The sequence below is a fragment of the Nycticebus coucang genome, chromosome 18 (genome assembly GCF_027406575.1).
Source record: "Nycticebus coucang isolate mNycCou1 chromosome 18, mNycCou1.pri, whole genome shotgun sequence".
Classification (NCBI taxonomy): Eukaryota; Metazoa; Chordata; class Mammalia; order Primates; family Lorisidae; genus Nycticebus; species Nycticebus coucang.
The window spans coordinates 31,466,884-31,479,279 of record NC_069797.1 but is presented as its reverse complement, the minus strand read 5'-3'; the positions used below and the strand labels follow the sequence as shown (position 1 = coordinate 31,479,279).

General features: G+C 42.1%; 1 protein-coding gene across 6 annotated transcripts in view; it reads right to left on the bottom strand.

Annotated features, from left to right (window-relative positions):
• The window catches only part of SSH2 (slingshot protein phosphatase 2), a 294,781-nt gene that overhangs the window by 37,050 nt on the left and 245,335 nt on the right, over positions 1-12,396 (bottom strand). For all 6 annotated transcript variants that reach the window (XR_008375703.1, XM_053570907.1, XM_053570906.1 and 3 more), the window contains 3 exons: positions 7,508-7,702; positions 1,982-2,075; positions 1,731-1,859 (listed from right to left, as the gene is read on the bottom strand). Coding sequence is in view for 5 of the 6 variants with exons in the window: in XM_053570907.1 (XP_053426882.1) it covers positions 1,731-1,859; positions 1,982-2,075; positions 7,508-7,702 (418 nt within the window). In the remaining variant the exon portion in view is untranslated. The remainder of the gene's footprint in view (positions 1-1,730; positions 1,860-1,981; positions 2,076-7,507; positions 7,703-12,396) is intronic.

Genomic DNA, 12,396 nt, shown 5'->3' with positions numbered 1-12,396 from the left:
TTTGTTATATTTGTCATTGTTGTTTGGCAGGCCCCAGGCCAGGTTCGAACCCGCCAGCCCCAGTGAATGTGGCTGGCGCCCTTGCCACTGAACTACAGGCGCTGAGCCTGATTTTTTTTTTTTTTTTTTGTAGAGACAGAGTCTCACTGTACCGCCCTCGGTAGAGTGCCATGACATCACAGCAACCTCCAGCTCTTGGGCTTACGCGATTCTCTTGCCTCAGCCTCCTGAGCAGCTAGGACTACAGGCGCCCGCCACAACACCCGGCTATTTTTTTGTTGCAGTTTGGCCGGGGCTGGGCTTGAACCCACCACCCTCGGTATATGAGGCCGGCGCCCTACTCACTGAGCCACAGACGCCACCCTGATTTTGTTTTTTTTTTAAATAAACTTTATATTTTCTTTCTGAGACAGAGTCTCTCACCCTGTTGCCCTGGGTAGAGTGCTGTGGCATCAGCATAGCTCATGGCAACCTCAAACTCTTGGGCTCAAGCAGTTCTCCTGCCTCAGCCTCCTGAGTAGCTGGTACTACAGGCATATACCACTATGCTTGGCTAGTTTTTCTATGTTTAGTAGAGATGGGATCTTGCTCTTGTTTAGGCTGGTCTGGAACTCCTGAGCTCAAGCAGTCTGCTCACCTTGGCCTCTCAGGGTGCTAGGATTATAGCTGTGAGACACCACGCCCAGCCTGATTATGTTGTTAGCCTTTTTGGTCAAAGAGTGTGGGAAGTGGACATAAAATAAGGTTTTAGTATTTTCTACTGATTTAAATTACCCTTGTTAACCTTGTTCCTAATACGTGGTACAGATAAAAACTGGAACCTTAACATAAAAAGGATTTTAGAAGTTTTCCTAATCCATCTGTTGGAGAGGTCTCCTTGAGCTAATTACAAGGTCCCTGAATGTTCAGGAACCAGGAGGAACGATTTTTAGTCTCTGACTTTTTAGTAATCACAAAAGTATTTGGGGGTACTCAAAATATAGCTACAAAATTTCATATGTTTAACAGTCCAATACTCTCTGTCTACTCTTATGTATCAGATCTTAGACACATTTGGCAGATCTGAAAGAGTAAGATTAAAGGATCATCCTATTTGGATACACTGTATAAACTACTGTGGACTGGTTTGGTTTTGAATTTAAGGTTTTGTTGTTTGTTTTTGAGAGAGTCTTGCTCTGTCACCCTGGGTAGAGTACCGTGGTGTCATCATAGCTCACTGGAACCTCTGACTCCTGGGCCAAGCAATCCTCGTGCATCAGCCTCCTGAGTAGCTGGGACTATAGGCACAGGTCACAAGGCCTATAATTTTTCTATTTTTAGCAGAAAGGGGATCTTCCTCTTGTTCAGGCTGGTTTCAACTCCTGAGCTCAACGGATCCTCCTGCTTCAGCTTTCCAGAGTGCTAGGATTATAGGCATGAGCCCTTCACCAGGCTCCCATCATGAAAAATTTTAATCTACTAGTTTAATGTTATTGAATGAGGACTTGGGAAGAGCTGAGCAGTGGCACACCATCACATAACATTTCCACCATATATTAAATGTAAATAATCTTAATGCAGATAATTAAAATTGATAAAGTAATTAGGAAGTGGTAAGGTTTGAGTACTTATTACCTTTGTTTTTAAAGTAAGTTACATTTTATTTAAACATAATAAAATTTAGTAGTTGTCCTCCATAAATTCACTTGGGCTAGCTTCAGCATAGTACTTAAAGTAGCCCTAAAACTTACCAAGAACACATGCTCAAAGATCTGTGTAGGGCTATCCATCTGACCAAGGATCACTATCATTTCATTGTCTATAAATTCCTTAAATTCTCTCAAGTTGCACACCATTTGCATTTCCAACTCTGTTCGGATCTGAAACAAAAATGACATGTTACACTAATCTCTATAAAGTCCTCCTGTACTTTCAACCATGTGCTATTTCTATTGTTATACCACTCCTAGCCTTGGAACAATGAGGACTCAAGGTCTCTTACCTCTTTAGATGTAATGTTTTCCAAATCCTTCTGCATCATAATCTCCCTTAATTTGGTTTTAATTAGCCTTTCTGTTCGCTCACGTTCAGTTGGTCTGCGAAGAGAAATAATGATTTTTCTTAAGCAGAAATCTGAGTAAGTTAATGAACATACCATTTGATTATGTTTCTACTTTGGCAAGCCCTACCTCTATTACCCTCAAATTTATATTGTAGAGGTATGGAAAAATAAAATCGTTATTTTTAAAAGCTTCCTTTCAGAATGTATAGAATATAAACATAGGGTGGCACCTGTAGCTCAGTGAGTAGGGTGCTGGCCCCATATACCGAGGGTGGAGGGTTCAAACCCAGCCCCGGCTGAATTGCAATAACAAAAATATAGCCAGGCATTTTGTGTGTGGGGTGCCTGTAGTCCCAGCTACTAGGGAGGCTGAGGCAAGAGAATCGCTTGAGCCCAGAAGTTGGAGGTTGCTATGTTTGAGCGACAGTTTGAGGCTCTGTCTCAAAAAAAAAAAAAAAAAAAGAAAAAGAAAAAGAACATAAACATATAGAAATTATTGCTTGAAGAGGTCGTAAGTGTCTAAAAATTCTTAAATGCATTCACGTGTATATGTCCGTGATGGAGTGGACACAAATGGAGTATACTTTAATGGATGGCCACATCTATACTTTCACCTTTAAGCACCTCTAGGTATCATTTGATGAGCTAGAATATTAAGCTGGGTAGAGCAGTGGTATGACTCACTATGGAACTGGGTCTTCTGTGTAAGCTAAAATGCCACCCTATGTGGATTATTCATTGTCATGCTTCTAGAAAATGGGGAAAAGGGGGGAGTGATCTTACAGCTTCAATAAGGCAAATTCTCTTCCAAAACAAGTTGCAGGGATCAACTACCTAGAGTCCTTCCATCAAAGACGCTTTCCCTCTCATGACAACTCTCACAATATCTTTGTGAAATTCTTACCTTCACTTTCCAGATAAAGGAAACACACAGTTGAAAAGTTAAATGACATGCTGATAACCACACTAGCAGAAGAATCAGTTCACCCTAACATTCTACCTTTTGGATTATGTTGCTTCCCTGATTCTTTTATAAATAAAATTACCCATAGAATATTAATATGAAATTCCAGTTACTAGAAAGGTATTGGTTCAATGTAACTGGATGCTTCTCTTTAAAAGCATTATTTCATATTATGCAGAATTTGAGTGAGGGTGACAGAGAGCACTTTGTATCTCATCTCCACCCACCCCCCCACCTACTCAAGAAAGGTATCTGCTCTGTACCTCCTTATTTGGAGATAGAAATGGACTAAGCCTTCAGGCATCCTGCCTGCTTTAGCTGCCTACAGCCTTATCGCAGGCTGTAAAAATAGCTTCAGTAATCTCTAAAGATGGACGTTCCAACCCCACAACCTTGGGGTTCCTCACCAATGGGCACTTAGTTTCTCATGAACTCTACAGATCACAGATAATACCTGCGCTATATATCCCTTCAATCAACCAAGGCATCCCTGTCTTGACTAGGATTAAAATTCTTATCCATGCTTCCTTTTTCCTTGACATGGGTAATGGTAGAAAGTAAATATATAATTTCAGTCTTCTATTAAAAAGAAATACTGGGGGCGGCGCCTGTGGCTCAGTGAGAAGGGCGCCAGCCCCATATGCCGAGGGTGGCGGGTTCAAACCCAGCCCCGGCCAAACTGCAACAAAAAAATAGCTGGGCATTGTGGCGGGTGCCTGTAGTCCCAGCTGCTCGGGAGGCTGAGGCAAGAGAATCACCTAAGCCCAAGAGTTAGAGGTTGCTGTGAGCCGTGTGACGCCACAGCACTCTACCCGAGGGCGGTACAGTGAGACTGTCTCTACAAAAAAAAAAAAAAAAAGAAATACTGGGCTTGGTGCCTGTAGCTCAGCGAGTAGGGCGCCGGCCACATGCACTGAGGCTAGCGAGTTCAAGGCTGGCCCAGGCCTGCTAAACAATGACAATTGCAACCAAAAAATAGCCGGGCATTGTGGTGGGCACCTGTAGTCCCAGCTACTTGGGAGGCTGAGGCAGAGGATGCTTGAACCCAGGAGTTTGAGATTGCTGTGAGCTAGGCTGATGCCACAGCACTCTAGCTTCAAAAAAAAAAAAGAAAAAGAAAGTAGGGAATCTAATCCATGCACACAGCTGCTAAGATTTCTTTGTACTAGTATTTCTTTTTTTGTGTGTGTTTTGAGACAAAGTCTCGTTATGTTGCCCTTTACGTGGGAGGCTGAGGCAAGAGAATCGCTTAAGCCCAAGAGTTTGAGATTGCTGTGAGCTGTAACCAAGGGCGACACAGTGAGACTGTTTCCAAAAAAAAAAAAAAAAAAGTTGTTTTTCCTCAGGAGATGGGGTCTTGCTCTTTTGCCCAGACTGGAGTATAGTGGCCCAATCATAGCCTACTGCAGCCTCAAACACCTGGGCTCAAACAATCCTCCTGCCTCAGCTCTCCAAATTGCTAGGACTACCGTTATGAGCCACCATGCCTGGCCTCATGAGAGTTTTAGGATTAAATGAGATACTACGTATAAAGAGCCTGGCATAGCACCTGATGTACACTGGGGGCACCATATACCCTTGTCCTTTCCTTGCATTTTTAAATACAGTAGAACTGGCTCAGTGTCTGTAGCTCAGTGGCTAGGGTACCAGCCATACACACTGGGGCTGGCAGGTTCAAATCCAGCCTGGGCCTGCCAAACAACAATGACAACTACAACCAAAAAATAGCCGGGTGTTGTGGTGGGTGCCTGTAGTTCCAGGTACTTGGGAGGCTGAGGCAAGAGAATTGCTTAAGCCCAAGAGTTTGAGGTTGCTGTGAGCTGTGATGCCATAGCACTCTACGGGGCAACAGCTTAAGACTCTGTCTCAAAAAACCCCCCAAAAACAAAAAACAGTAGAACCTCTATAAGTTGACTACCCGAGAGAGTTAACCAACTGGTCAACATTTGGAGGTGGTCAGTGTAAGGAGCTAGGTCTATTGCACTGATGTGTACATGTGGTGCATGTCAAGTCTATGAAAATTAGGTCAACTTAAGGAGGTGGTCAATATAGGGAGATGGTCAACTATGGAGGTTCTATTGTTTAAACTATTTATAGTGGAGCACTTAAGTCCATTTGGGGCATACTCTCCCTATATTCTCAGCATTCTTTCATAGGCTTTTCCAGCCAACTTCAGGAGGAGAAGGGAATGGAAAAAGCATTATGACACACAAACACATATTTTCCTCTCCATTTTGCTGGAGAAAAATTTGGAAAATACATAAAAATAGAAAGAAAATGAAAATCACTGAAAATCCCAGCGATACTATTATTAATACTCTAGCCTACAGCTCCCATATATCTTTTATATGAATAGATGAATATTTATTAAATATATCTTAAAATTGGAACTGTACTGTACATACTAAAAACCAACATTTAATGAGTCTTTACTATGTGCCAGGGATTATTTTAGGTTTTTCTTCTTAGGGATATATAGAGATTACGAGGAACCTTACTTTTTGTGTGTGTGTATGTATAGTTTCCAAATCTTTTCTAGTAAAATCAGGAAAAATGATTTCTCTCTGTCATGTGAGTCTAGTTTAAAATGTGCTCTCCTGAGCTAGATGAGATATCCATTCCTCTGAAACCCAGCAACCAGCTATAAAGCATTAAGTCACCAATGAAATTTCCCATGAATCCTTATCATTTTAGTTATTGTGAAATCCTGAAAGGAGCAGGGCTACTGAAAAGGAGGTCTTAGCACCAATAACACTCTGTTCAAAGAAGATTCCATTGCTTTCCTGGTTATTTCTTTCACACAATTCTTAGGAATTTCACCTTTTCTTGTAAAAAGCACTTATCTTATTAGATTATTATCTAAATTACACCTTTAAAAAAAATCATGAACTGTTTTGGCACTTTAGCAATCAGAAGGAGAATCCTGTTTATGAGATCAAATACTAAGTAGTTAATCTTCTATTCTAGCCGTGGAATACCTTGGAAGTGCAGAAAGACCAATTCAGAGCAAAATAAACATCCTGAATAATTTCCAAAGCAGGAACTAAGTGTAAAAGAATTTCCAAAATAGTCACAGAAATTTCAGCACGTAGACTGAAAAAGGAAATAAACAGCAATTTCACTGTAGGCCTTCATCCAACTCATAGTACACAAGGGTGATAAATCTACTGACAAGGATTTAACAAGAAAAAGGTGGAGCAGAATAAGACACTTGAATGATAAAATATCAAAATTTTTTAACTTTTAAAAGTAGCTTGAGGGCGGTGCCTGTGGCTCAGTCGGTAAGGCACTGGCCCAATATACCGAGGGTGGCAGGTTCAAACCCAGGCCCCGGCTGAACTGCAAACCAAAAATAGCTGGGCGTTGTGGCAGGCGCCTGTAGTCCCAGCTACTCGGGAGGCTGAGGCAAGAGAATCACTTCAGCCCAGGAGTTAGAGGTTGCTGTGAACTGTGTGATGCCATGGCACTCTACCGAGGGCAATAAAGTGAGACTTTGTCTCTACCAAAAAAAAAAAAAAAAAAAGCTTGAGCTTGACAACTTAGGCTTTATTTTAAGTTAACTGGAAACAACTTGTTTTCTTAAGTATTATAAATATCTCTCTAAAAGCTTCTCTACATCAGCCCAACTCCATTTAACTTTCAAACTAGTGGAATCTGAATAATGGAATTTTATGGCATTGCATTTCTTTTTTTTTTTTTTGTAGAGACAGAGTCTCACTTTCACTTTATGGCCCTCTGTAGAGTGCTGTGGCTTCACACAGCTCACAGCAACCTCCAACTCCTGGGCTTAAGCGATTCTCCTGCCTCAGCCTCCTGAGCAGCTGGGACTACAGGCACCCGCCACAACGCCCGGCTATTTTTTGGTTGCAGTTTGGCCGGGGCTGGGTTTGAACCCACCACCCTCGGTATATGGGGCCGGCGCCTTACTGACTGAGCCACAGGTGCCACCCGGCATTGCATTTCTTGACTGTGGAAATTTTACTGAGCCAGGGGTGAAACTGCTCAGGTCTTTGCAGGCAACAGAAAGAATAAGATTCCTTTTTTAAATTTAATAAAAAAATTTTTTTTTTGAGACAGAGTCTTACTTTGTTGCCCTTGGTGGAGTGCTATGCTGTCATAGCTCACAGCCACCTCAAACTCTTAGGTGCAAACGATTCTCTTGTCTTAGCCTCCTGAGTAGCTAAGACTACAGGTGCCTGCTACAATGCCCAGCTGTTTTTTAGAGACGGGGGTCTCACACTTGCTTAGGCTGGTCTCGAACCTGTGAGCTCAGGTAATCCACCTGCCTCAGCCTCCCAGAGTGCTAGGATTACAGGCATGAGCCACTGTGCCTGGCCAAGAATAAATAGGATGCTTTATGTATGGCAGGTATGTTATGTAGACAGTGACTAACATCACTAGGTAAGATTAATTCCTCAAGAGAAGATATTAGGGAGGAACATGTTCCCTATGACTCTCTAGGACACACGAGAGAGGGCTTCCATAATCCTTAGCAAACTCACATGTCAGTGAAGAGAGCTGGAGAGTCGGGCCGATGGGACTGCACATCCTGCATAGCATTCCATTCATTGACTGAGGATTGGTCTGAGTTGATATGGCTCTCATAGTAACTCACCCAGGTGAGAAAGAGGCTGCCTGGGTAGTAGTTATGCATTCTGGCCACTTCGCAAGCCTTGTGTAAACTCTGTAGTGCAGACCTGAAAGATATGATGGAAATGAGAACTGTGGGGGTACCAAAAGCCCAATAATCCATGTGTATCAAACTCTCCTAATTTTTAATTCTATAGAATTGGCATCTAGAGAAGCTATACCTTGAAATTCAAGATTCCCTATTCTGATTGAATCATATGATCTATCCATAGCAATAGACTATTTGCTGAAAGATATGATACATCATTATGGTAGAGAGAAGGTTAGGGGAGGAAGGAGAACTGACAACTCACCAATGAAGAAATAGGTCTGGGAGTGCATAATCTGATAGTTGGAACCAGGTAATAGCTGTGCTATTTCATTAGAAAACTAAAGATTTCAATAATGTACTATATAAAAATGTGCTTCTCTGAGCACAGAATCATGTTACAGCACACACTCTGTGATTTTTAGAGGCTCCACAAAGATCACAGAGATCGATGTCCTTAGCCTTTGAGGGCATGTCCTTTAATGTCCAGGAAGTACTGACCTAATGACATTTTCCATTCTTGCTAGCTTAGTCTTCTACTCTCTTTAAACCATTTATTCATACTCACGAGCTACTCTCTAAGAACAGCTCTGGTTAGTCTGAGACTAAAGAAACCTTTGACTTTCAACTAAAAAACCCCCAAGATGGTAAACAAAACAGAAAAAGTACCTTTTTGATTATGTAAGTGGGAAAAGCTTAAGCCAGAAATGCCAGAAAATAAGTTATCCAAGAGCAAGGACCTTTCTATGTTTTGTTTACTGATGTATGTCAAGTGCCTAAAAGAATGCCTAGGGCATAATTGGAGTTCAATTAGTGTTTGTTGAGTGAAATGTCTTATTAGTTATAAACTAATGTCTTTCTCTTAAGACAAACAGAGTATGGGAGAATTTTGTGGCCAAGTTATTTATATCTTTTTCTTAAGAATGGCTTTAAAAAATTTTTCCCTCATCACAAAAGTGATCCATGCACATATTAGAAAATTAGGAACCTCAGACAACAAACAGAAAGATCCTTTAATGCTAACCACCAAAAATATCCAGTTAGGGTTTTAGTATAGGTCTTTCTACCAGTCATTGTGTTTATGCAATGAACTTTTTGTTTTATTTATTTATTTATTTGAGACAGAGTCTCACTATGTTGCCCTTGGTAGAGTGCCGTGTGTCATAGCTCACAGCAACCTCAAACTCTTTGGCTTAGGTGATTCTCTTGCCTCAGCCTCCCGAGAAGCTGGGACTACAGGCACCTGCCACAATGCCTGGCTACTTTTTTTTTTTTTTTTGAGACAGAGTCTTACTATGTTGCCCTCGGTAGAGTGCTGTGGCGTCACAGCTCACAGCAACCTCAAACTCTTGGGCTCAAGCAATTCTCCTGCTTCAGCCTCCCAAGTAGCCAGGAGTATAGGCACCCAGCGCCCACCACAACACCCAGCTATTTTTTTGTTGCAGTTGTCATTGTTGGTTAGCTAGCCTGGCTGGGTTCAAATTGGCGAACTTTGGTGTATGTGGGGCGCCTTAACCACTGTGCTACCAGTGCCAAGCCAGTCCGGATACTTTTTAGAGACAGGGTCTTGCTCTTGCTCAGGCTGGTCTTGAACTCGTGAGCTCAAGCAATCTACCTGCCTCAGCCTCTCAGAGTGCTAGCATTACAGGCGTGAGCTAGCATGCCCAGCCCTTTATTTATTTGTTGTTAAGACCTCTCACTCTCTCCCCCAGCCTAGAGTGCAGTACAGCTCACCGCATCCTTGATCTCTTGGGCTCAAGCAATCCTCCCACCTTAGTCTCCTAAGTAGCTGGAATTACTGGTGTACCCCATTATGCCTGGCTATTTTTTTTTTTTTTTTTGGTAGAGTTGGGGGTTTGCCACGTTGCCCAGACTTGTCTCAAAACTTCCAGCCTCAAGCAATCCTCCCACCTAGGCCTCTCAAAATGTTGGGAATCTTAAATAAAAAAAGGTATGACCATATTCTGGTATACCATTTATAACTTGCTTTTACTTTACAGCCTGTCTTCACCATCTTTCCATGTCAGTGTTCTTCAACTAGATCATTCTTAATGGCTGTATAATATTCAATATACTGTAATTTAACTAATTCCTATTTTTCAGATAGTTAAATTGTTTTTCATTTTTTGCTGTTATTAGAACACTGATGAACATTCTTTTCTTTTTTTGTAGAGACACAGTCTCACTGTACCGCCCTCAGGTAGAGTGCCGTGGCATCACACGGCTCACAGGAACCTCCAACTCTTAGGCTTACGCGATTCTCTTGCCTCAGCCTCCCGAGCAGCTGGGACTACAGGCGCTTGCCACAATGCCTGGCTATTTTTTTTTGTTGTTGTTGCAGCTTGGCCGGGGCTGGGTTTGAACCCGCCACCCTCGGCATTTGGGGCTGGCGCCCTACTCACTGAGCCACAGGCGCCGCCTAGAACACTGATGAACATTCTTTTTTTTTGTAGAGACAGAGTCTCACTTTATTGCCCTCGGTAGAGTGCCGTGGCGTCACACGGCTCACAGCAACCTCCAACTCCTGGGCTTAGGCGATTCTCTTGCCTCAGCCTCCTGAGTAGCTGGGACTACAGGCGCCTGCCACAACGCCCGGCTATTTTTTTGTTGCAGTTTGGCCGGGGCTGGGTTTGAACCCACCACCCTCGGTATATGGGGCCGGCGCCCTGCTCACTGAACCACAGGGGCCGCCCGTGATGAACATTCTTATAGCTAAAATCTTTGCTGACATTCATAGTTGTATTAGGGTAAATTCTTAGAAGTAGAATACTAGGTCAAAGGCCATGGAAAATGATAAGGCATGTTGGCAAATCATTCTCCAGAAATGTTGCTCTAGTTCATTCTTCTACCAATTGTATAAGACAATGTCTGTTCCTCGAATCTTTGTCAATCTCTTATAATAATTTAAATTTAATTTAATGATGTGTTTTTTTGTTTTTTTTTTTAAAGACAAAGTTTCCTCTGTTGCCCTGGGTAGAGTACCCTGGTGTCATAGCTCACAGCAACCTCAAACTCTTGGTTGGGCTCAACCTCCCAAGTAGCTGGGACTTCTATTTTAGTAGGGGGGGGGGTGTCTTGTTTTTGCTCTGGCTGGTCTCAAACTCTTGAGCTCAGGGGATCCACCCACCTCAGCCTCCCAGAGTGCTAGGATTATAGATGTGAGCCACCACACCCAGCTAATAATGTAAATTAAATTTTTGTTTTAACAAATTAGTAAGGGAAAAATGAGCCGGTGTATTTTAATTAGGTAAACTTTTTTTTTGTAAAACAAAGTTGCAGAAAGTAAAAATACTGTCTATTTATTGCCTAAAGCTGGGGGAGGGAGAAAAAGAAAGATAAAAAAGAGAAAAAAAAAAAGCTTTCTACTATTCAAAGCAAGCCAAATTTTCAAAGAAAATATTAATTACAATATATAGATTCAAAGGTAAGGGCCAGCTTCATATAATGGAAAGGATACGCGAGGCATGTTTTCTTCATCTAGGAAACACATGCTTCAAAAGCATATGCCATAAAGCCTGGTGCCACTACCCTAAAAAATAAACTCACAGCCTAGTTAACCTCTGATAGTTGAGGTGCACAGGACTTCCTAAGAGGCTGCAGTAACTAACTTCCTGTGAAGGAAACACCTAAGTCTAAATGCTGCTTTGATCCATATATCACCTAATTTTTTTTCCTGTGGGTTTTCAATTCACTACTCCCCATGAGGCACACCAAAAAAAGTTTATTCTGTGATAAACTACCAGAGATAGGACCAGTCAGTCTATTTTAGAACGTCAAAACTTGATCTAAAGTTATTACTTGAATTAAGATTATTCTGTACTCCCCAGAATGCACCTGAAAACGCTGTCATTTATAGTACTTACGACTGCTTGGTTTTACTTGATAATTTGGTAATAAATAAATCAGTTGCTTTTAACTGGGGCTTACTTAGTCAAAGGAGTTCATAAGTTTTCCATGAGAGATTTACCTGCAAAACATGCCCTAAATCTAAAAATCTGGTCTAAACACATGACCTAAAACTCTGTCCTACTTCACTTACTGCAGGAAATGGTAAGACTACTAATTATTCCGTGAGTTTTAAGACTCCACTCACTTCAATCCTATCAATTCTGTGTATTGAGGGGTAGATTATTTCCTTGGAGTCTTTTTTTTTTTTTAAGATAGTCTCAACTTGTCACCCTCGGTAGAGTGCTATGGCATCACAGCTCACAGCAACCCCAAACTCTTGGGCTCAAGCAATTCATTTGCCTCAGCCTCCCAAGTAGTTGGGACCACAGGTGCCCGCCACAATGCCTGGCCATTTTTCTGTTGCAGTTGTCATTGTTGCTCTAGCTGGCCTGGGCTGGACTGAAACCCTCCAGCCTTGGTGGATGTGGCCGGCACCCTACCCACTGGGCCACGGGAGCTGCTTCCCTGGAATCTTTTAAGGGTCCCCCACCCCCTTTTTTATGGCTCCTTTATTTCTTATTTTGCTTGCCTACTCTTCAGTCCACTCCTGAAGGGCACTTCTACTACACAATAGGCAGCTGAATGAGAACCTGAAATTCAAATCCTTGACTGGGAGATGGCGTCTGAATCCTTCCCTGGTTATTTTAGATCATTCTTTAGATAATATGGAACAAGAGAATAACAGTCTAAATATAAGAAATATTGGGCAGTGCCTGTGGTTCAGTAGGTAGGGCACTGGCCCCATATACTGAGGGTGGCAGGTTC